Raw genomic sequence first — 24,862 nt, 5'->3', positions numbered from 1 at the left:
TAAACATCTAATTTTCTCCTGCATTCATTAGCTTTTCTGAAAAATAAACCAGCAATAACTAAGTATAAGCTTTTTGTGCACTCAGTGGTTTTTGCCTTCCAGGATTTGGAGATCTAAGAACCATTCAAACATCATGTAACACAGGACCTCCTACCACACCGTACTTTATATGATGATACAAATAGAAACTATATTCAGGGCCAGCCCAAGACACGTTGGCACCTGAGGCGAACCACAAAATGGTGCTCCCCCTCCCTGCCAGGGAAGAAGAGGTGAGTGAAGCTCTACATTAGGGCAAGGATGGAATAACGATCGACATGGGATCTGCTGCTCTTGTGGGTTCTGCCGCCTGAAACATTTGTCTCACCTTACCTAATGTGTCAGCCAACCCTGACTGTATTGCCTGCGAGTTCTTAACCTTTTAGCAGAATCTTAAAATAAATAGCACGTTTCTTTACCTTACACATGCACAGTTGCTTGGAGGCCCATCTAATCCAGGATCCTGTTCTGACAGTAGCCAACCAGCATCCGAAAGCTAGAAGGCTTTTGTTGAAAGGCATCCCACAAAATAAGCTTCTACCCAAACAAGTGACTACTGACTACTGTGTCAACCAGAGTTCAACCAAGTATTTGCAAATAAATTTAAGGACAATCCAACTGGTAAAAGCTAGGAAAAACTCAGGGTGCTTTTCCACCCTCCAGAAAAATTGCCCCTACTCCTCATCATAAAAGGTGAAGGACCCCTGACAGTTAAGTCCAGTCATGAACGACTCTGGGGTTGCGGCACTCATCTCTCTTTACTGGCCAAGGGAGCTGACGTTTGTCCGCAGACAGTTTTTCCGGGTCATGTGGCCAGCATGACTAAGCTGCTTCTGGCGAAACCAGAGCAGACCACCGAAATGCCGTTTACCTTCCCGCCGGAGTGTTACCTGTTTATCTACTTGCCCTTCATGCTTTCAAACTGCTAGGTTGGCAGGAGCTGGGACCGAGCAACGGGAGCTCACCCTGTCACGGGGGCTCGAACCTCCAACCTTCCGATCGGCAAGCCCTAGGCTCTGTGGTTTAGACCACAGCGCCACCCACATCCCCATTACTCCTCATCATAACAATATGTTATTATTGAACCAGGCTGTGAGTTGCCTTTGCTATCTATCCATGCATATGCAGCCACATACCTTTGCATCATCAGTTCCGTCGGACTACAAGCCATTACTATGCATCCCACCACCTTGATGACTATTATGCAAATTTGCTGATGGCTCAGCTGCACAGCCTAGACAAATATTTATCATGCTTAAAGCCTCCCCTTGCAAATGGCAAAGCAGAAGGTAGGGGCCATCGAGTCATTTATCATGATCTGTTAGACTAACTCGCTGCCTTGACATAGGGGAACATCTGGGCCTGCTGTGCTTTGTTGCCACCTTCCCTTGTTGTTCTATAATAAGGAGAGGTGAGACTCGTCTGCTGTCGTTGTCTGTTAATAATCTCACAGCTAATGACTGCCACATTAAGAGAGGCTGCTGTTAAGGTTCTGATGACAGCGATTTCTGCACGGGCCACTTCGATGATTGCATGTTTCCAGCACCGTGAAGAAATGTGTCAAAACGAGTTTCCTTTGCCCAGTATTAAAGAGCTGTGATGTCATGGGCTTGAACGACAGGCCTAAGAAGAGACGCTGATGGACTTCACCATGCTTGGACCCAGAAGCAGATTTTAGGGGCCGTGTTTTGGAGCTAAGAGCCAACATTGGCCCCATAAATAATGGTCTTAGGAGCAATCCATTGTATGGGGCTTTTCGGTTTAAATCTCCATCTGCCCAGAAAATCTTCACACTGCTTTACGTCAATGAGACTTACCCTTTCAGGAAACAGACCTGGGCAGTGTGGAGTCGATTGTTCTTATTTCCCAGAAGGGTTTACCAAAGGTGAGATGTGGATATCCCTGTTTTTGTACAATTCTGCCTCTTGCCTTCGAGCACACAGAGTTACCATGTGCTTCCTGTTTTCCTACTGCCTTTAGCATTCCTAGAAATTTGGCTGCAATTTCTCATTCCTCGTTGGTTGTGGAAAGGAAAGGGAAGTAATTCTGGCATTCCGGAGAAGTGGAGAAGAGGAGAAGGGATGGGAGATATCTTGGTTCCTTGGAATGCTCACCAGGATTGTAAGGTTTGATTTGGGCCGGGCCAGTATATTGAACATTTATTAATGTATTTTTATGTATTTATTTCATAAAATGTGTATACCACTTTATTATGATAGGAGAAAACCCAACAACCCCGATTCAGTTTTCAAAAAGAATAAAAATTCCAGTCAAAAACTACTATTTTAAACATTCAAGAAATAATTAAAATCAATGATAAGCCAAAAGCCAGATTAAGACACATGCCAACATTCTACATTTCTGGATAGGTTTGCCCAGTGCTTTTTTTTCCTTCTAAAAAAATGTTTAGGGGTACTCTCTTTTTGACTCAAGAAAGTCACCATTTTATAGTTCAAATCAGGGAAAATAAATACAGCAAATAGGCAAAAGGTCAAAGATTCACAAAATGTTTAGGGATATGCACCCCCCCCCCAAAAAAAAAGTACTGGGTTTGCCTAAACAAAAATGTTTTTAGCAGGTGTCAAGAATAGTATCGTGGCCTGATATCAATAGGCAGGGCGTTCCAAATTTTGATTCCACAGTTGCTTTAGCTTCTTTTTCCTTGTTCAGGAGAGATAATATGAATATTTGAGCACGGGAAGCAGACATGGCGGCATCAGTCTCTGCTTCCCAACCCACACCTATGTACAAGTCTGCAGAGAGTCCACACACAAATGTAAACACACCTAGATCACTCACTATTATTACGGCTACATACAGAGACTCTTCACTAAAGATGGATGTGTTTGTCAATTTCAGTTTCTTGCACTTTCTCGTTTTTCCAATCTTAATTTCATTTCTCCCCACCATTTTCACATCAGGTTGCAAATATTATCATTTTAAAGCCTTCATGAATAATGTGTATGCATTTTCATGCGCAGCTCACTGCTGAATGCATGCATCTTTTGTATAAGCATTTTTGCAAGCAATTCCCCCGATATAATGCATTTCTGTGCATTATTTTCACAAATACAAGCATTTTTGTACCTACATATCCCTAATATGATTTGGTACTTGTTTGTGAGTTTTGAAGCATAGCTACACAATCAGAGGAGAGAGAGAGAGAGAGAGCGAGATGAATGATTTTTGAAAGAAAAAGGAAATATTGAATATGCCGTGATTTTTTAAAACTTAAGTAACTTTTCCCTTTCTTCATTGCCACAAGTTCCAGTCTGGGCTAAACATCTCTGTAAAATTGCTTCGGTAAGAATTTAATTTCCCTGTTCACTAGTTTTATACCATTTAATTAAGGAGCAAATTCTCCATCACAACTTGTCTTAAAGAAAAATATCTCAGCCCAAACCTCTTTCAAGGGTGGGAGGGAATCTCTCTGCAGCTCAAAGAGATTTGTTCCCCTAACTCTCTTGCAGTTTAAGAGAGAAAGAAGAGGGGCAGGAGGAGGTTGCTTCTAACAGTAGCAAGCTGTGAATTTTTAATATATTCATTACCAGGGAGAATTGGGGCATTGTTGAAAAAGTATTTCACAAGTGTCTATGTATTTTATGACTGCCTAGTACTACAGTTGGTGTGTTGCAGAGGTTGGAGTCATGGATTAGGGCCGAGGAGACCCAGGTTCTTATACCAGTCTGGCCATGAAAGTCACAGTATGGCCTTGAGCCAGTCACGATCTCTCAACCTAACCTCCTTGCAAGATTGTTGTGAGTATAAAATGGGTGGGCAGCATATAGACTACATTGATCTCCTTGGAGGGAAGATGGGGTCTAAAATTGTTATCTACTGAGTTGAATAGGATCCAAAATGCAGCTGTCTGATTGGTCCTAGAACAATAGGATCCAAAATGCAGCAGTCTGATTGGTCCTAGAACAATAGGATTCAGAATACAGCAGTCTGATTGGTCCTAGAACAATAGGATTCAGAATGCAGCAGTCTGATTGGTCCGCAGGAGCCACCCAATCCGGCTCCAGATGGAAGTGAATCCACAACCTGATTGGCCTACAGGAGAATTCTGGAATTAGCCAATCACGTGCAGCCCATTGTGTAAATAATGTATATAAAGCAGATACTTTGAGGGGACTTCCATTCCTCCTCACCACTATGAGCTGAATAAAGAGCATGAAATCCACTCTTGACTCTGAGTATATTTCAAAAATGTAATAAATAAAAGCATCAGCAGTATAGCCAGTGATCAGGGTAGGTGGGATTTGTGACTTCCGGCACCTCTTTTTCTGAAAAATAGCACTGATTCTCAGCCAGCTGAAGACCACAGAATCATAGGATGCTAAGACACTTAGAAGTGAGGCCATGCTAGGGAACTTAGCATTTTTTGTTTAACAACTAGATATTCTGGAGGATGTTAGGAGGAGGAACCCAGATTAGATAACCATATTAACCCATATACCCCCTGAAGTCTGGTACGGGCGAGGATGATGACTGCATAGCTTGACTCTTTGTCCCCCTTTTCTAAAGGTGTGTGACCATGTGAGCTGGTTTAGCTTCTTTTCAAAGAAGGAGATAATCACCCTGTATGTAAATGCTTTGCATGTTCTTTGGCATGGTAAAAATATAGCACTTATCACAGTAGTGGCCTCGCGAACAGCCTTTAAGTGCTGTTTGCTTAGCTGGAAGCAGATGCCACAGGCTTTGACAAAACAACCCTGCCCCATGGTTTGCAACTCTTAAAGGGCACACCTGGGGCTGCATTAGGAAAAACAGATGGACGAGATGTTATAGCGGCAAGAGCTAATTGGACATCCCACTGGTGGATGCTTGAAGTAATTGGGGGCTTATTGTGACATATGTTTACCTTTTCACTCGTGTTAAAGATATTGTTTTGCTACTCACCATGAAATAAGCTACTGGCCCTGCGGTTTCAGCACCTGCAATTCTTCCTTGAATTTTCTGTACAATGTGAACGTAATAAAAAACATGCCTTTTCTTTTCTTTTTTCTTTTTTGCATCGACTCCTCTTTGTGTGTAAATATCCTGACCTTCAGAAAATCGCTGCCATCGTGTGAGCAATTAACCTTCAGCTGAAAATGGCCCCGGTGAGAGTCAACTACTGGAAAATTATTCCAAACACTCTGCTGCATCATGATGGCTTCCAGATTTGGAAGCCGAAAAGCAGCCGTGGTCCACTGCAAACCATGGACTGAGATGCATTCAGTTCTGCTTCTCATGCATTCAGTTAAGCATCTCCCCAGACTGAGCCACATAATACGGTCAAGACACACAATGTTTCATAACTTTAAAAGGAATGGGGTGGGGGGTGGCCTGCAGGTAAGAAATTGCAAATTGTGAATGCATTGGAAAGGTATCTTTGTCTGCATCTGTGCAAGCTCTAGGGCAGAGGTTGGCAACATTTTTTAGCCGCAGGCCGGTCCACTCTCCCTCATACCTTGTGGGGGGCCGGAGAAGCGGCCCCGGGGGGGGGGAGAGTTGGAAGAAGAGGGGGGGCAAGTAGCCCTCCTCCCTATCCCCCAGCCCCAGCCGCTGCACCTACCTTCCCAGGGGTTGCTGCCGCTGCCACCACTGCTGCTGCTGCTTCTTGTGGGTAGTAAGTAACCAAACAAACCCCTGTGTTGCAAAGAGAACGTCAGCAGTGTCTAAAGTGACTACATTATTACATGAGCACTATTCCACAGCATTTGATATTTTCATTTACATACATTCATTCGAAATAAGATGGGTTTATGAAGCAATTCTATATCCTCCCACCACACTGACGCAGAATTCTACGAAACAGTAGTCAATATCCGGAGTCGCTGTTCAGTGTTGGACATCATATTTGCTGAATACACAAAGCTTCACAGCATGTCTTTCATCTTACAAAGTCACTTTATTTAAAGATTTTCAGAGACTTTGAGACTAAAGATTTCATTTTGTACTTGTTATGGTTTGAGGGAATTTTATAAAGATTGTCCATAGCATATGTACGTGGTCATCGTGTTGCCTAGACATTGCTGAGCTTCTCGTGGGTAAGCAGAGCGAGCACGTCCGCTCTGCTCCACTCTCTGGCCCACAGGAGCACCAGGGCGGCAGCGGTGGTGGAGGGAAGATGAGTGGTGTGAAAGGGCTGGCTCTGGAGAGGGGCTGCTTAAAATGGCTCTCAGCCAGCTCTGCCCAGCCCCCTTCCTCCTCTAGGCAGGGCAGGGAGAAGCTGGGAGGAGGGAGGGAGGAGGCGCCGCCGCGGTGTGTGTGGGGGGGAATGGAATGGTGCAGGAGGGGGAATGGCGCAGCCCGAACGAACAGAATCCCTATGCCAATCCATGGACAGTCTGTGGGCCGGATCCTGAAGGCAAGTGGGCCTGATCCAGCCCCGGGCCTTAGTTTGCTGACCCTTGTTCTAGGGATGCTGGAGAATTAGGATGAAAACGGAAGAGGAATTGGAAATTGCTGTGGTTCTTGCTTTCACAATATAATTGTTCTTTTCAAGTCTGCAAACGACACGTGATTAATGGTTGGGGCTTTTTCTACATTGTTTTGACTTTCACTTTACATTGAAACGAATTCAAATTACATAACTTAAGTTAAAAGGTGAGACAGATCTTGAGTGTGGTGTTTGGCTCAAACCAAACTGCAGCTCAAGGGAAGCAGTCACTCACTGTGACAAGTGGAGTTTTCATCGGCAACTGCTGTCTTCTTACATCCTTAGCCAGAGCTCTTGTCACATTTCACTCAGTGTCACTGTCATGCCATCTTGCTGGTGCCAATCAGAGGCGCCATCTTCTCAAGTTGCAAGGAGCCAGGGGGTGGATCCGAACACCCTCTGAACATTGAGGAGGCCCAGCCCCCTCCAAAAAAATAGGGGGGACTGAAACTGCCTCAGCCCCTAGGAGTTGGTGTGTATGGTCTCATTTAACAAGTCCATGTTTCGTTTATGCTTGACTCTCCCAGAATATGAGTTGGGTAGAATATCAGCTCACTCTAACCGACTAGTCCCCTTGTACGTAGCTGGAACCTGCCCTGTCTTTCCTTCATCAAGTTCGATACAAACTCTCACTCCAAGCTATAAATGTGGTTTATTCTGGTTATAAAAACAGCCATGACTTTCAGCTCAGAAAATGATTTCAGCTTGTTAGATTTAGATACCTCTATAATTAATCAAGGCTTTGGCTACAGCTATATGCATCGTGTGTGCATTGCTTTCACTTAGGCCTTAGGAAATTTCTGAGAATATGTTTGCCAGTTTTACAATATGACTTATCTGGAATCCAGGGCAGTAGGGTTTTGTTTTGTTTTTTTAAAAAAACCCTTCCTCCCTTGCCATACCCCCCATGAGAATTGCCCCTCCCTAGATTAAGAACAGAGGCAGCTGCCTTCTCAAAACAAATAGCAGCTTTGGATGGGGGGGGTAGCATGTTTGTTTTGTTTTTTGAGACTGGTAAAGACAGCACAAGGCATTGTATGGCTATTTTGAATGCATCTTTGATGCTTATGTTCTGTTTTTAAAGAGTTCTGCAAATAAAAGTTTCAATAATATTTTCATGGGTCTGGACAATGATTTCTTCCGAAAGGAGTCAGTTCTTATGCTTCCAGTTACTTCAGACTGGAATGTTAATATCTGCAATATAGCGGCCTTCCTTTTAGTGGATAAACGACTTGCTAACATTTACAGTACTCTAGTGACCTTCTCAGAAGGATTAGTGAAAGTATCCGAAAGCTAAGAGGAGAGTCGTATTTAAAGGTGGATTTCAAATTGCCACATATTACCTAGATAATTTGCCCTTCTGAAAAGTCTACTGATATTCTTGTGGGGTGAGCTGCTCATAGCACTGACTTAATGCTGTTTGTGTGTGTGGCTCGCTAATTGAATAATTCACTCAAATGGCAGTGGTGCTCTTAGCAGAGGGATATCAGTAGCAGCTGGAAATGTTGCAGTAGCTTTAGCAGTAGATACTTCTGGAGGGATTGAATCTGCCGTATATAAAATAGCAATCTTTGGATATATTCAAGAATCAGCTCACTTACTCTTTTTTAAAGAGACCTTGCCCTCCTGGCATGGCTGGAGCAGGATCAGTTGCCAAAAGAGACATAGCAAGTGAGATTAGGGGCTTGTCTACACTCGTAGTTTTTAACGCTAAAAATGAGTTTTAAAAGGGCTATGGTAACCATATAGCCATATGACTTTTTTTTTTAAGACAATAATGTGTTATTAAAATGTGACACCAGAGGGTGCTGCAGAATTTTCCCTGTCAAATAAATGGGTAGACCTTCAAGGAAGTGAAAGAGAAACAAAATGCCTTTATGCTTTAGAACATCGTTCTAGGAATGTTTAAAGAGTAAGCATACATCCAGCCTGGGTGTTTTTGTTGCTTAACCTCCAACCAGGCAACAGGGATGAAATGAGCATTACCATGCATTGGAGCTGTCCTTGACCAGTCTGACCTTTCTGCCTCTCGCTTACCAGTTCAGGAGGTAGAACTGCCAGTTAGGTACCTCCTCTTGAGCCTTGGTGTTGCCAGTGGCAGGGGTGGGGTGGGGAGCAGGGACAAAGCTAGAATTGGTTTGTGAGGTTGCGTCAGGGACCGTGTTGAGGAGGGCTGCACTGAGGAAGAATGGTGGGAGCCACCCCTCCCCCTGATCCTGAATCTTCCCAGGAGCAGGAGGACAGTATAGATTTGGAAGAGTGGTTTGCAGAGGGGCATAGTTCACAAGGCCGAAGCTGGGAAATACTGGATGGTGAACACCTAGGAGAAGAAACACTGGAAGAGAGAGGGTTAACATTCACAGTCATTGGACAGCATTCCTCCACTGCCCTCCCCAAGGTCAAGAAGAGCTCAAAAAGTCTCAGAACAGAAAGTGTAGGGGGTACAAGCTCAGATTACAAGACGTACGAGTGATGTAGATTAATAGGGACGGAGAGGGTGTGAGCCTTAATTGGGAGCACCGCCATTTCTAGGGAGATGTGTTCCTTTGTCTCTCATTGTGATTATTAAAGAATCAAACTGGTAAGATGTTCCTTTCATTTGATCTTATTTACTGCAACGGGGGAGGAAGCCTATTCCCCGAAGCCTGACAGGTTGCTACTTCTTGGGGGGAAAAGCTCGAGCCCTGTGTTCTTCAGTGTGGTTCCAAGATGGATACCAGACCAGAAACTGTGTAACAGAAACCAAGAGTTGTTGCTCGTCTTATTGGTATAGGCTACATACATTACACTGCCAGTAACTGGTTCTGGATCCACCTGCTGTTGGTCTTTGACGGAACAAGTAGCCTTGATGCCAAACGCTCTTGAATCCGCTTGTCATTTCCATTTCAGATTCGCTTTTAGGGGATGTTTTTCCCTTTCGCCGGACTGCAGAAATCAGCCACAGGCTAATCTGCTTGGAATGTCAAGGAACCCTGGGCTGACGCCTTGATGTATGAATCGTCTATGCTGATAACTCTCCGCTGGGCTTTGATGAATGCATAAAGAGCTGGCGGACGAGCAGAGGTTTTGATTAACTCTGCCAGCCTGGGCATACTTAAACTTCAGCGCAATTGTGTATTGTCAGCCCGCTTGTCTCTTGTGTGCTGAATTCTCATCTAAGCTCTTAAAAAAAAGAAAAAGAAATATTGGTTGGAAAATGCCAATGTCTCTTTCAGGCTGGCTTTTAAAATGAAACCTGAATCAGGCATAATTTGCCTGGGTAATATTTTTCTTTCTCTCCAAGTAGCTTTGAAATCAAATTACCTTTAATGTTTATCACCTCTTGTATTCACATTTCCATTAATACAGTTTTCCTAACGAAATGAAAATGTTTCTCTGCCAAGCACATCCTCGTAGAGAACAGATAGTTCCTGTACGTAGCTCTGTGTTTCAGGGACCAACAAAGGCTGGCGGTTAATTTTCATTATGGGGGGGGGGGGAGGTGGTTTGAACATTCTGGATGCCAGTAAAACCAGCCTTTTATTTGAGTTGATCACCCCTTGCATCATAATTAATGAAGGCTTTCAGATCATAGCAATCTGTATTGTTTTAGGGTCTCAGCCTCCCTTCCTCTCTCAAATGTAACTCTTGGATCGTTGGCTTAAGTTTTCCATTCCAACTTGTAACAGAATCAGAATGGGAAGGGACTTCAAAGGTCATCTAACTCAATCCCTTACTGATGCAGGAAATACACTGCTACAGCATCTCTGATTGGTGTCCATCCAGCCTAATGTTTAGCCTAAATCCTGTGTCTTGTAGTTTGAACCCAAGCGTTTGAGTCCTACCCTCTGGAACAGGGGTGGAGAAACCTTTCTGGCCAGTGGGCCAGATCCTTATGTCTCCACCCCCGGGATCAATTCCATGATGCCATATTGATGTCAGGTGGCACTGCACTTTGATGCCTCCAACCTGTTGGCACGTCAAAGCCCAGTGCCACCCCCCCACTCACTGTTCTGTCCTTTGTATTCTGTCTTTGTACACGCCCCCCCTTCCAGATGAACATACGATGACGCTCTGTATTGCGTCGTACCATCGATTCATTTAACTCAGAATTGCACAATCTGTGCAGCAACTCTCCAAGTTTTCAAGTAGAGAGATTCTTCCTAGCTCTGTTACACAAGATTCTATTAACAGAAGATGCCAGGGACTGAATCTGGAACCTTGTGCATGCAAGGCTCTTCCTGTTCTTCTCCAAATCATTCACTTGCCTTGGGGAACCCTGGGAAATGTAGTTCTGTGAGGGAGGCTGTGGATCTCTTACTGTAACTCAGAATTCTCACTACCTTTACCAAACTGCAGTTCTTTAGAGGAAGCTGTGTCAGTTGAACTGATATGAGGATATGCCCTTAGAGAAGATTCAGGTGCTTGACAAGCTACTTTTGAAGTTATGCAGAACACTTACGTTTCTCCAGGCTAGAAATATGTATGAATTTCTATATGTGCTTTTTAGACATATGGATGACACATGGGCTCATTCCAGTGTATTTCTGCAGCACACATTTGGCTCTGAAGTCTCTTGTGAACTACTTTCATACTATCAATGTTTAATGCTGTTGACTCTGAGTGACTGCACTGTGCTAACATCTAAATATTGCAGAGGTTTGCTAGGTTGCATCCTTTTTGTTGACTGAGAAGCTCATTAAGGACATCAGACAATGGATACGGAATCCACCACGGTTCATCCTACTTGTGGCAATGACAACGGCAAACAGAGACGCAAAGTTCGAGGCTGCACGTTGAAGCGTTTGGAAGATGTCAGGTGAAATTTGTTGCACACCGTGTTCTTCATGCCTGGGTGGATCATCTGGTAAAAACCACTTGCATTAACAAATTGCTTTATCGTATGCTATGTTGCTTCTGATTTTATGCTCTGTTAACTCAACTAAAGATTAATTAATACCAGTTGAAGCCACAGACACTTCCTGGAGAAAAGCTGTCTTCATAGCAGCCTCCACTAGAGCACGGGCGTTCAGCTGGCAGACCAAGACCCATAATGGAAAACTGAGGAAGCAGAACTATGCTGGATCAGACCCTTTGTCCAGCTCACCCACCATTTTCTACTTGTGACTTTCTGCTTCCTTCATAGGTCACAGGCAGAGGTTTCCTCATCTTCTTCCAGATCTTCCAGGGATTAGACCTGTGCTGTACCACTGAGCTACAGCCCCTCTCTCTACTTGAAGAAACAACTATTTCTTGAAGAAACAGCTATTTCTTGAAGAAACAACTATTTCTTGAAGAAACAGCTATTTCTTGAAGAAACAACTATTTCTTGAAGAAACAACTATTTCTTGTTTTCTGGATCTGTACTAAGTATCAATACAAACTCTTGATGATTTGGGATTAACAGGGGTCTAAGGTAGAATATCTGTTCTAATTGCTCGTGTATTTTTCTCAGATGCACGTGCCCAACTTTGATATATTTTACATAAAATACGTAAATTTTAAACTGAGTTGCCCCATAATTTTCTTCATTTTAATCTGATTAAATGTGAGTGTCCTTTTTTTTTCAACAATTGACTGTCTTTTGCTTCCAAAGTGTGTGTTTTTTTAATATCCAAAATCTATTTCATTTCTAGCAGTCCTCTCAGTGCTGTAGTTAGGATTAACCGGTGTAGAGTTAACCGGTACCATCAAACGAAAGTGTCAAGTACTGTTAGATGTACTGAAACTACAGTGGAATTAATTACCTTGGTAGAAGACCAGAGTCGGGTCAATTAGATTGGCCCATGGTAATTAAAGTCTCAGATCTCGCCAGACCATCCTCCACGGGCAGTTCTTGAGAAGTAAAAGTGTCCAGTGTTCAACTCAAGGCCTTCTCTGTGAAACAGTAGGAGCTCATCAGGAAAAGCTGTCAAGATCCTACAGTCAATGTTAATTCCTTGAGTGACCTCCATTCTGGCGTAGGCAATTGCAGAATGTACAGGCTGTTCCATTACTTCTGAATGGCAGCGCAGGTGTCAAGATAAAGCAAAGCCCCTCCCTTTCCCTTACCTCTTCTCGTGCTGAACTTCTGTTTCACTCCTTAACTGCTCTTTTTCAAAGGCTTGACAACTTGACAGGAGTATTACAGCAAAACCTCAGCATTACAGCTATCTCAGGAAGGAAAGTGGTTCATAATTTCAAAATGCCTGGAACTCTGAAAATTCTCCCATTCAAAGGAGTGAGGGATGAGGCACCAGGCATTCAAACAAGGCTGCATTTGGTGCTATTTCCCTTGGAGGGAAATAGAGGCAAGGGAAGAGGAGTGGGGGGTGCTTTGAAAGTGAAACTGTGGCAGATCTTCCAAGTGTTCCTATTTTCCAGGGACAGTCCCAGATTTACAAAAGCCATGCTGGTTTCTGATTTGATCCCAGAATGTCCTGCTTTTCCTCAGGACGTCCCTAATTTCATCAGGGAAATGTTGGACAGTATGGTAGGACGTCCCTATTTCCTCAGAGAAATGTTGTAGTTATGTGAGATAAGTAACTATACAACCTTTAGAAATCTGAAGGCAGCCATGTGTAGAGAAGTTTTTAATGTTTAATTGTGTGTGTGTGTGTGTGTGTGTGTGTGTATATATATATATATATATATATATATATATATATATAATGTATATGTATATATATATATGTTGGAAGCCACCCAGAGTGGCTGGGGCAGCTCAGCCGGATGGACAGGGTATAAATAGTAAAACTATTAATATTATTATTATGGAATAGGACATCCTTATTTTCATCGGATAAATGTTGGAGGACATGCTGTGGCAACAGGGAGGGAAATTGTGGTTGTGATGGGGACAGCAGGGCCCTCAAACCTGGCAGTGCCATTGACCACTTCCTATTTCCACTGTGCCCAGGACTGCCCATTGGAGAGTTCTGTGTCCTTCTTGCATGCACTCATAGCTTTGGGTTAGAACCAGTTGAAATTAAAAGAAGGTTTTATCCAGCAATAGCCCAGGTGGCTACCCTATATTTCATTTGAAGACTCACTAAGAGCAGAGGTGCAGGATCCCAGACTTAGACCCCAAGGCCCACACTTACCAGTGTCACTGCTTATAGTCTGCAAAAGAAGCCTCGAGATGAGGGTAAGTAAGTAAGTAAATAAATAAATAACTTTCAACATTCCTACTATAATTTGGTAATATATTGGCAGGCATATATTGCTTATGAGTGTCTGAATATGTTTGCAGAATTCAGGACCAAAACACGCTTTCAGGCATGAACAGAATTAGATTCTGCTAAAATGGATTGAGCAACTTATTTCTGCACATTACATGCTGGGAACTAAGTCAATGTTGCAATAGGCAGGTTGCGACGCACATGCTCCAATGAGCTATTCAGTATATGAATCTGTCAATGCGAGCCTTATGTTTAATAAACTATGCGGTATAATGTCTCTCTGTACCTCATCAAACAATGTTAGCCAAGATGAGATGGATGATCAAATATATTTTTAAAAACCCATGTACTGTTTTCTGCATCCTTGTTTCCTTTTGTCAATTCCCAGTTTATTACTGACACCTCAAAAGGACTCACATATCTAGTTGGTGTCTTCATTTCAACTACCAAAATGATCAGCAATTGAAACAGAAAGGTGCTGATGCTGAAATGTCACCGCCAGGCTGACACTTCGCTGAGAATAATCAGAAACAGAGGGGTTTGAAATCTGAGTTGCTGCTCCAAGCTCTCTACTGGCACTATGACACCGGCTAGCATTCTGTTCACAGTTGCAAAGTCAGTGGACCCTGAATGCTAAAAATTCATTTGCAAGAAGAGAAGGGAAGATTTTCCGCAAACTGTGCCTGTCAGAGAGACAACCTAAGCTATATCATGTTTCAGGCCCTTGACGCACAATACAAAATACTCAATAACCTCTGGGAAATGCTAGAACATGTTTTAGCCAAGTGAACATATTTTGTAGAAGTTCCATCACAAAGGTCCTGATAGCTTTGAAGGCAATGAGGCCTCTAGAGCTGCACCAACTTATTCCACACAGGCTAATATTATGCCTTGTCTTTGATCCATGTGCTGCTTTCATGAATCAGGTATGGTGGGGGCTGCTCCTAGATGATGATGATGATTATTATTATTATTTCTATACCACCCTTCATCTGAAGATCACAGGGCTGTTTGCAATATAAAAAACACAAAACACATATCATAATAACATACAAAAACAATAACACCCTCACAGTATTGTTACTTATTACTACTTAGAAGCAGTGAGGCACACTGTTGAGATGGTGCAGTTCTGAGTAAGCTCAGTAGCTGTTCTTCTCCATCTCAAAACTCATTTGCTGATGCAGGCAAAGGTAAAGGACCCCTGGGCAGCTGAGTCCAGTCGAATTCAACTATGGGGTGCGGTGCTCACCTCCGCTTTCAGGCCAAGGGAGCTGGTGTTTGTCTGCAGACAGTTTTCCTGGTCACATATGTGGCCAGCAAGACTAAACTACTTCTGGTGCAACGGGACACCGTGACGGAAACCAGAGCGCATGGAAATGCTGTTTACCTTCCTGCCCCAGTGGTACCTATTTATCTACTTGCACTGGTATGTTTTTGAACTGCTAGGTTGGCAGGAGGTGGGACAAAGCAACGGGAGCTCACTCTGTCGTGCGGATTCAAACTGCTGACCTTACGATCAGCCAAGCCCAAGAGGCTTGGTGGTTTAAACCACAGCACCACCACTGATGATGCAATAGGTCATTGGAAGACAATCTAGATCTCTCTGAAATGGCAGCCCACAGCCAGCTCTGTTGGGTTAGAGTTCATTATTTTTCATCTCCCCCACCCTCTCCCCCAAAGTGAGGCATGTGATGTAAGAAGAATATAGATCTGTCATTTTAATCTGGAGCTTATTAACATTCTCTTTAATTTGTGGATTTGTGTTGTATATGTATTCAGATCCTGACTGGAATTCAGTCCAGTCCAGACATAAGTCTTTCTGCTGCAGGAGTCAGATAAAACAATTAATACACAGCACACGGAAGAATCTGGTTAATCACAAACCACACTCAAACAAAATAGCAACTGAAAAGCTACAAATGTTATTTAATGAGAGATTTATAATAAATATAATTCACATATATATATTTTCAGTAAATATATCAGCATGACCTGCTTTTAAAATTTGTATCTAGACAATTCTAAGTTTTTTATCTTTTACATGTGCACAAACAAATATACTCTTTAAAAAAGTGACAGCTCATAAAGATGGAAATGTAGAAGATGGAAAAATAAAGAGATCACAGGAATTTCAAAGACTAAATCTGCTAAAATCTGTGTAACACACAGCTTGAAATAGATAGTATTACAACCTTGAGAAAATGTAGAGTTGTGTGGATGATGTTTAGTAAACCACATGAGTAAAGAGTTAGTAAAGTTAACTAACGGAAAGACTCTGCAAAGTACTAGTGATGCACAACCTTGCTTCGTTTTAATGCCAGGATGCACAAAATGAATGGAATTTGCACAGCACATGAATTTAATGGATTATGCATAATGGGCAAAATCCATGGACAAATTCAGGCCCCACTGAAATAGATGGGAGTTGTGCAATGACACTACTAGATTTTCATGTTCAGATTCTGCTTATTTGAATTCAGCTTTTGCAAAAGAACTTCCTGGTGGATTCTGCTACAATGAGTGATGTCTCCATTGACTTAAAAAAAGAAGTATTTTTTAAAAGATAAAATTTAAAAATGACCAAGTCTTAAGTTATGCTGTCCGCCCATTGGAATGCAATGTGAGAATTTCTTATGTACAGCTATTTATATAATCTTTGGATTTTTCACATTCTGGTTTTAAATTAACTTTGCAAACAGAGACAGTTCTTAGATAACAGAGCTCTATCTGGTGGCTAGCAGCAAGAACATTTATAGTCTTTCTTCTTCTTACTGATTTTTCAAAAATAAAGCAGCTCCACACTGGATCCACTGATCTTGGCTGCCTCCACATGGAACATCAATGTTTGTCACCACGCAATCCCTCTCAGCACTGGTGTAAACTGGCAAAGAGATGCATTCATCAGGAGAATAGGACCCATAAGCATTCTGTCAAGAAAAAAACAATCCATTTGAATGTGAAGGCGTTAGATGAATTAATCTCATGACGCTCAGGGATGTAAAGGCCAAGTGTGAAGAATTCATTTATGTTTAGATATCAGAAGAGAACTTGAGTTAAGAGAGAGCAGAGTAGGAATGGATATGTCAACTGCTGGAAAGCCTTGCTAGCCAAATGCATTCAAGGTCACTACCAATTACCAGGACTCATTTCATACAGGGTTGCGAAATTAGGTAAGAATGCCAGGAACTCAATGAGGCTGACACCTGTGAAATTAGTCTCCACAGTTAGCAATAGGGTCCTCATGTGTGCACAAGTCTTTGATTTAAGGATGTGCAACCTGAATAATGCAGTGAATTGGGGTGATTCAGGTCATAGTTTCACATTACGGATTAATATAGTGTCTTTAGGTTGATCAAGGGCCTCGAAAGCTTCTGAGCCACTCTGTGGGCTTGGGTTTTCCAAAAACTTAAGCACACAGCATTTTTATTCTATTTTATTTTCTGCGATATATGATCAACCAGACTGGTGAAACACCCAGAGTCTGAGAAGGGAAGAGGTGGAGGTGTGTGCAAGAGAGATGTTTCATTTTGACCAGGTGTGAGGAACCTTTGGCCTCCTCAGATTTTGCTGAACTACAAGTCCCATCATCCCTGGCTATTGGCCACACTTGCTATGTCTTATGGGAGTTGTAGTTCATTAACATCTGGAGGGGCAAAGGTTCCCAACAAGCAGTTTTGACAGACAGGTCTAGCTTAATCACAGAGAATTATTTTCTGAGGCTACTACAATTGGTGTTTTAGGGAACGGATGTTAAAGTAAATAAACAGAGAAGGGCGTAAGTAACAGTGTGAGATTATGGGAGCAGCCTGCTTCTTTCCCAGTTATGCTTCTTCCTAACGATGAAAAATAATAACACTATCTTTTTTAAAATTAATAACACAATTCTATAAAAGCAAGCCTTGCTGAAATCAACAGGGCTTGCAACCAGGACTACGGCAAAAGAAACAGATTTGATAGGTGTGAACTGTGCCCCAATCATTTTATCCACCCTCTGTTTTCTAATATGTCCCAGAAATCTGTGTTTCCTTTTCTTCAAGGACAAAGCAACATATATTTTTTCTGCAATAAAATTACCAGTTTATACTTTCATAGTGAAAACCCATGTTTAAGGAAATTAGCATGTAGAACAAATTATTTGAGGCTTCCAAATCTGCATTAAATAAAAGATTATTACTTTAATTGGAAAGTTGTATGGAGTACAATTCTTAATGTTCAAGGTTTTTAAAATCTAATTCTATGCATTTAAATAATATTTGGGATTTGTTTTTCTTTACGTATATGTAATACGAAACAACCCTTGTATACTGTTTATAGAACATTCTGTTTAAAATGTTAAATAACTTTAACAATTGCTCCTGGCAAATTAGTAGCAATTAGGAGTGTGCACCAGCATCAGGATTCCTAACTTCCTAACTTCCTAACTTCCTACCCCTTGTGGACAGAAGTGGATAAACTGTGCAGGTGTGGTAGCCCGTCTAGAGTAGATTAAGCCAGCCAGAAACATTCCACTGGGTGCCTATAAATTTGATTTTTAATGTGTATAGCTTTCTTTTTTCCCCTAGCAGAATTTGGAGAAATTTGCAGGCATGGTTGTCCAGTGTGAGCTGTAGTCGTTCTCCTCTAAGGGCAGCATTACAGTTTCCTTATGAGCAACAGTTAAGGGAGTTGATGGTTAAGGGTACATGGAACAGTTAAGGGTATGTTGAGCCTGGAAAAGAGGAGGTATCTTCAAATACGGGGTCCTCGCTGCGAGATCACATTCACCCGGTGCTATACCAGCTGCACTGGCTCCCGGTGGAGTACAGGATCAGGTTTAAGGTGCTGGTTTTAACCTTTAAAGCCCTATACGGCTTAGGACCCTCGTACCTACAGGACCGCCTCTCCTGGTATGTCCCACAGAGGAAATTACGGTCTTCAAATAAAAACATCCTGAAGGTCCCAGGCCACAGATTGGTTAGGCTGGCCTCAACTAGAGCCAGGGCTTTTTCGGCCGTGGCCCCGATCTGCTGGAACGCTCTGTCACAAGAGACTAGGGTCCTGCGGGACTTGACATCTTTCCGCAGGGCCTGCAAGACAGAGCTGTTCCACCAGGCCTTTGGTCAGGGCGCAGCCTGACTCCCTCCTTTGGCAATCTTTACAGAACGTAAGCTTATGGTTGCCATCAATTTGATTTTAATTAATTTTTATAATGAAATGTTTTTAGAATGTTGCACTATTTTATTGTTGTTAGCCGCCCTGAGCCACCCTTCAGCTGGGGAGGGCGGGATATAAATAAAATTTATTATTATTATTATTATTATTATTATTATTATTATTTATAAAGGGCTGTCAATGAAAGATGGAGCAAGCTTGTTTTCTCCTGCTCCAGAGGGTGGTACCCAAAACAATGGCTTCAAGTTGCAGGAGATCTGACTAAACACCAGGAAGAACTTTCTGACAGTAACAACTATTTGACAGTCTCTCTCAGGAGGTTGTGGACTCTCCTTCCTTGGAAGTTTTTAAGTAGAGGTTGGATGGCTATCTGTCATGGATGCTTTTACTCGAGATTCCTGCATTGCAAGGGATTGGACTAGATGACCCTTGTGGTCCCTTCCAACTCTACAATTCTATGATTCTATCATTACAAATAATATAGGACAGATACTGTAGGTGTGTATGAGAGAGAGTGATAATAAATTATGGTAGACTAAGATTAAGCAGTTCACTTTGGCAGAGTCAGAGAGAGGCACACATACAACTAGGGGCTCACTTGAGTATATGAAAGAAGCAGGCTGAGCTAAAAATAAAATGAAATAACTCAGCTTAATTAAAAAAAAAAGACTCATATACAAAGTCTCAAATCTAGAGGGGGTAGAGGAATGAAACTCTACCAAAAATAAAAGTACAGCAAGGTAAAAATGGAATGAAATAGAAATACAAATAATTCCAGCATTAAACTGAAGGGAAGAGGGATAATACTGCACTGTGATAAAACTTTGCACCAATTCCAATGAGAAAAGGATATTAAGAACAGACTGGAAAGGAACATTAATGCACCAACCCTACATACAACTAAGCTGTGGGGGGGGGGGGGGAGAATAGCACTGCATTTAATAAAAATGCACAAAAGTACTCAGACAAAAAAAAAAGAATGGATTTTTTAAAAAAGAAATTGAAAGTGTGGAGATGGGAAGAAAAGTTCAGCCTAGTTCACTGAAAGCTTTTGCTTCTCACAATAAAATAAAATAAAATAGCAGTTTATTGATACCAATTTGAAACAAGCCTTTTTGGAGACTCTGCTTTGACATGAGGGACCTTGCACAGATTCTGCTGTGGGAAAGCCCCCAAAGGCTCTGAGACACTCCAGTTTGACCCAGAGTTCATATGAAGCACATCTCTAACAACAATACACTTTACTGAGATCCAGTAGTGAATGCTGTTGTCCATGTCTTTGTATCAAATGTTCGTTTGATCTGCCCTTGCTGAGGTTTCCGCAGCTGATCTCTCAGAATTGCACTAGGTGAAGTCTTATGGGATCATAGGAAGTTTATACACATGACTCAAAACTGCCTTTGAATCACTCTTGCATTGCTTTTACACGTGTGCCAACATTGTTAATGGAAAATAAGATACCTGAAAATCATGACTTCGTTAAAAAAAAATCATATAAAAATTCTTATCAAAGTGTTATATTCAGACTATAAGCACAGGATATACACACAGCACCCTAAAAATCTGAGGGTCAAATAAATGCAGCTATGTGTCTCCTTTCCCTCAACTTAAACAAAAAGGGATAGCAGTTTTGAGAGCAGAAGGAGGTAAGTGTATGGAAGGGCTGCACAGTCTATTTCTTTCTAGCACTTTGTCAACTCAAAAGCACCCCAAACATGCTTCCCCCCTGCAGAAAATATACAAGGTCCTTTTTCCCTGAGAATGAGCAAACAGGTTGGGGTGAAAAAGCAAAAGTGAGGTCTTGAGCAAATGAACAGCCAGAGAGGAAAGAGTAAAATACACCCTCCCTGTTCCTTACTGCAATATTCAATGCTGTTTTTAATTAAGAAAACACTAGAGGGAAAGAGTCATATGACTGCATATCACACCTAATTTGGTTCAGATTTCAGTTTTATGGGGAAATAAACTGCAGACAATCTGGCAATAATTATTCATCTGAGGTTAATTGGGAGAGTGTGATAAATGGCAGACAATGAACAAAAGTTGTTCTTCAGGGCAGTTTTCTTCCCTAAGGATTTATCAACCAGTCATATGAAAAAGTCTGGAGTGCTATACTATATTCATCTAAGAGCTCTGTGATATTCAACAACTATTGATTAGCCTAATACAGTGCTTTTTTTCTTAAAAAAAAAAGTTTAGGGGTACTCTCATTTTTCTACTCATATTAAAATACTGCCCCTCAATGAGGCCAAACTTAGACTCAAAAAATATTTAGGGGTCTGTGTACCCCTGCATTCCCACAGGAAAAAAGCACTGGCCAAGTATGACCTGCACCTTGACAGACCGCTGTGTATACTTCCAGTTGCTCCTTGCTTATTCCAAAGGCTGACACCTATGGTTTGGTTTCAGCCTGCTGTCCTCCACACAATTGTTTCTGCATCGGTACATAGTGAGATACCTGTATGACTGAATTGTTTCACTATGTAAAACTAATGCAACTGTGACCATCATGGTTTAGAAAAGCCTTAATATATCTGGCTTATTACATGATAGGAAAATTAGTCATTCATTCTCTTCTGAGGGACTCTTCCTAGGGTTGCCATATTTCAACCTTTTTTGGGGAACGTTGTTGAGCTTTTTATTATTATTTGCCAAAGCTGTTGAGCTATTTTTAAGAAACGTTGCCAAAATCTACACTTCTGACATGGGTTGCCCGGACACTGATTCTGACTGCCATATTCCGGCTAAGTCCAGGAAATTCTGGATGTATGGCAGCCCTAACTTCACTCAATAATTATTTGCGTGTTGGAATCAACTTTGCAGATTCTTTGCATGAATTTGTTCAAACAAAAGTTTGTATAAAGCTACAAATAGATCATAAAAAATAATTGGGAAATTTTACTGAATCAAAGTAAGCTGAATGTGATCCAGGCACATATGAAGCCTTGAGACGAGCTCAATAGGTGAATAGCCAATGAAAAGAACTAATTTAAGGTAACATCAGTGAGTTAAAAAAACAGTCATGAAAACTGGCTCTGGTTATGCAATATGGCTTTTGTGGTTAGTCTGGTTAAATGTTCCCAGCTAATATTTGAGGAAATGAAAATTATATTAACCTATACCAGGAATAGAACTCTCTATTTACAGGTCCACACTGCAACAACAAAGGGCAAATGAGCACCATGTGTTCTATGAAAACCTATTTCCTCTTCCCGAGAAGTATAGCTTTAGATAAAAAGAAAATCCACTTTTGAAGATATGAAGAATGGAGCTTATTAAACTGCAAGGAATCTGACCTCTTTTTTTTAAAGCAGGTCAGACGTCATACTGAAAACCTATTACAGCAAAGGAAACCAATTACAGAACTTAAAGTTTAGGACCCTTAATAATGAATTACCTGTGGAATCCAGGCCATGTAACAAGGGAGCACAGACGACACACTGGGAGAATCATGCTGGTTTTCTGAAAGTCGATTTCCATCAAAACTACATCCTTCCAGTTGAAGGCCACTGATCTGTCATGGAAACACATAAAATATTCAAATGTGTGTTAGGGATTGAAAATGTGAGTAGTGATCGTGTTATATCTTAGCATAGGCTAAAGCAGTTCTCTGAATGGTTCATGTAAATAACAAAAATCAGCTGGAAATAGCACAGAACAGAGTAGGAAGTGTGATTACAAAGTATGTTCTAGAATAAAGGGCACTTCCTATGTTTTGGATACAAATTCTTTATTATCGCTAGAGAAAAAATATCAGTCTATGTCAGTACTTGTGTCAGTGGCAAGTGTCAGGGCACTAGAGTAATGGAAATAGAGAAGCAAGAGCCAAATAAACATTAACAATGTCACATAAAGAGGAGAAAACAAATGCTCAAATAGGCATGGCTTTCCATTGAGAGGTTTGACATTCACTTTCAAAGAACGAATTCAGTTACTGCATGTTTTCTGCAAGTCACTGAAATGTTTGCCACTCTACTATGTGTAGAAATAATGCACAAGGGGAATGAATAAAAGAAATCTTAAATGTATGGGGGGGGGCTGTACAAGGTCTGCTGCTCACTTTATTTTTTCTATTGTGCTAACGAATCTGGCACTCTAGAATTCTAGGGGTGATGCATTTTGAAAGCTTCATTTTAGCAATTAATTACTGAAGCAGCACATACAATTTCTGAATGAAGTTTCTTATTCCTACATTTAGGGGAAGCTAATTTTTTGCTGAAATTAATAATAAAGTAAATTATATTTTTTTGACATTGGCATTCCCAGCTCCATATTTTTTTGAATCAATTTCAATATGATTCTCAAAAGCAAGGTATATAATAAAATAATGTTGCCACTTGCCACTGTTACAGAGCTCAGTTCAATGGCACATGCCCCCCAAACTGTGTATCATTTAGCGTCACACTGAAGGGGAGCACATTTAATAAGAGGACCCTCAAACCTACTATGTCATATTCAAGTAGATCCCCAGTTGTTTGTTCCAAGGTTGCTCCCCAGAGTGATTGCTGAACATGAGATTTTCCCTGTGACAAATGAACCACCTTAATGCATGCCTAATTAATCCTATGGACTCTGTGTCATGTCAAATGCAGGTAAACACCTCAAATTCAGCTATTAATCATCCTGCGCGAATAATGAGCTATCTGCAGCAAACATGCTGCTCTAATTAAAATAAGCAACCTTGTTTGTATTTCCTTATAAATCCAAGGTCAATCCCTGTAGCGTACATAGTCTTAAAGCATAATCTTGACTGGTGAAGTCACCTTTTGTGACTGTGGTGGGAAATGTAATTGCTATTACTCATGGCACATCATTAACTGCACTTTTTGTTCTTCAGTGTCACCTGCGCTTATCCCAGAGTGGTGCACGCTCTAGTTATCTCCCGCTTGGACTACTGCAATGCACTCTACATGGGGCTACCTTTGAAGGTGACCCGGAAACTACAACTAATCCAGAATGTGGCAGCTAGACTGGTGACTGGGGGCGGCTGCCGAGACCACATAACACTGGTCTTGAAAGACCTACATTGGCTCCCAGTATGTTTCCGAGCACAATTCAAAGTGTTGGTGTTGACCTAAATGGCCTCGGCCCAGTATACCTGAAGGAGCGTCTCCACCCCCATCGTTCTGCCCGGACACTGAGGTCCAGAGCTGAGGGCCTTCTGGCGGTTCCCTCACTGCGAGAAGCAAAGCTACAGGGAACCAGGCAGAGGGCCTTCTTAGTAGTTGCGCCCACCCTGTGGAACGCTCTCCCATCAGATGTCAAAGCGATAAACAACTACCTGACATTCAGAAGACATCTTAAGGCAGCCCTGTTCAGGGAAGTTTTAATATGTGACATTTTAGTGTAATTTTGGTCTCTGTGGAAGCCGCCCAGAGTGGCTGGGGAAACCCAGCCAGATGGGCGGGGTACAAATAAATTATTATTATTATTATTATTATTATTATTATTATCACTCATGGCAGCTCATTAACTTCACTTTTTGTTCTTCAGGTCACCTGCGCTTCTCCCAGACATGAATTAAGATGACCTTGCAAATTTAGGTTAAATGTCAGCTGATAAATCAATTCTCTCTCTTGAACCCCTAAGTTGCACAGCTTTTTTTAACCTGTCCAGAAGGCGATCCCATGCCTCTCCTTTTCAAGATACTTTGACCCCATGACCTACTGGGGGAAAAGCCTTCTCTCCCCTCCCTGAGCTTTAGCTAGCATCACTCCCTTTATCTCTCACTCCTGTATCCCCGTTGGATAAGGCCAGTCAAGGCCCACAATATGGAAGGTTGTGGTGGAGATAACTGAAGACATAGAACTGTAGAGTTGGAAGGGACCACAAAGGTCATCCAATCCAACCCCCTGCAATGCAGGGATCTTTCACCCAATGTGGGGCTCAAACCCACAACCTTGCGATTCAGAGTCTCATGCTTTAGTGGCTGAGCTATCCCTCAGAATACAGGGGGAGTTAGTTAACTCTGTTCTGAAAAGAAACCCCTTCCCACCCAAATCAGCAGTAAACCTCCAAACCCAGCCACAACAAGGCTCCGGCGGTAACAGTGAAATCTCAAGAAACTGCTTCTTAGTATTCATTCTTCTTAATATTCATTTAT

The 24,862-nt window shown here is 41.8% G+C and overlaps 1 protein-coding gene and 1 long non-coding RNA gene across 3 annotated transcripts in view; one reads left to right on the top strand and one right to left on the bottom strand.

The window, feature by feature from the left end:
* The window catches only part of LOC308475436, a 291,271-nt gene that overhangs the window by 68,656 nt on the left and 197,753 nt on the right, over nt 1–24,862 (top strand). The gene's annotated exons all lie outside the window — the stretch shown is intronic.
* Nucleotides 15,512–24,862, bottom strand: part of DYNC2H1 (dynein cytoplasmic 2 heavy chain 1) — a 151,244-nt gene continuing 141,893 nt past the window's right edge. For both annotated transcript variants that reach the window (XM_081001703.1, XM_081001704.1), the window contains exons 88-89: nt 22,157–22,273; nt 15,512–16,535 (exon numbers count right to left, since the gene is read on the bottom strand). In XM_081001703.1, coding sequence (XP_080857829.1) covers nt 16,377–16,535; nt 22,157–22,273 — 276 coding nt within the window. In that variant the 3' untranslated portion in view covers nt 15,512–16,376. The remainder of the gene's footprint in view (nt 16,536–22,156; nt 22,274–24,862) is intronic.

The sequence above is a fragment of the Podarcis pityusensis genome (assembly GCF_964106645.2).
Source record: "Podarcis pityusensis genome assembly, chromosome: 4".
NCBI classification, from domain to species: Eukaryota; Metazoa; Chordata; class Lepidosauria; order Squamata; family Lacertidae; genus Podarcis; species Podarcis pityusensis.
This window is presented reverse-complemented; position numbering and strand designations above follow the sequence as displayed.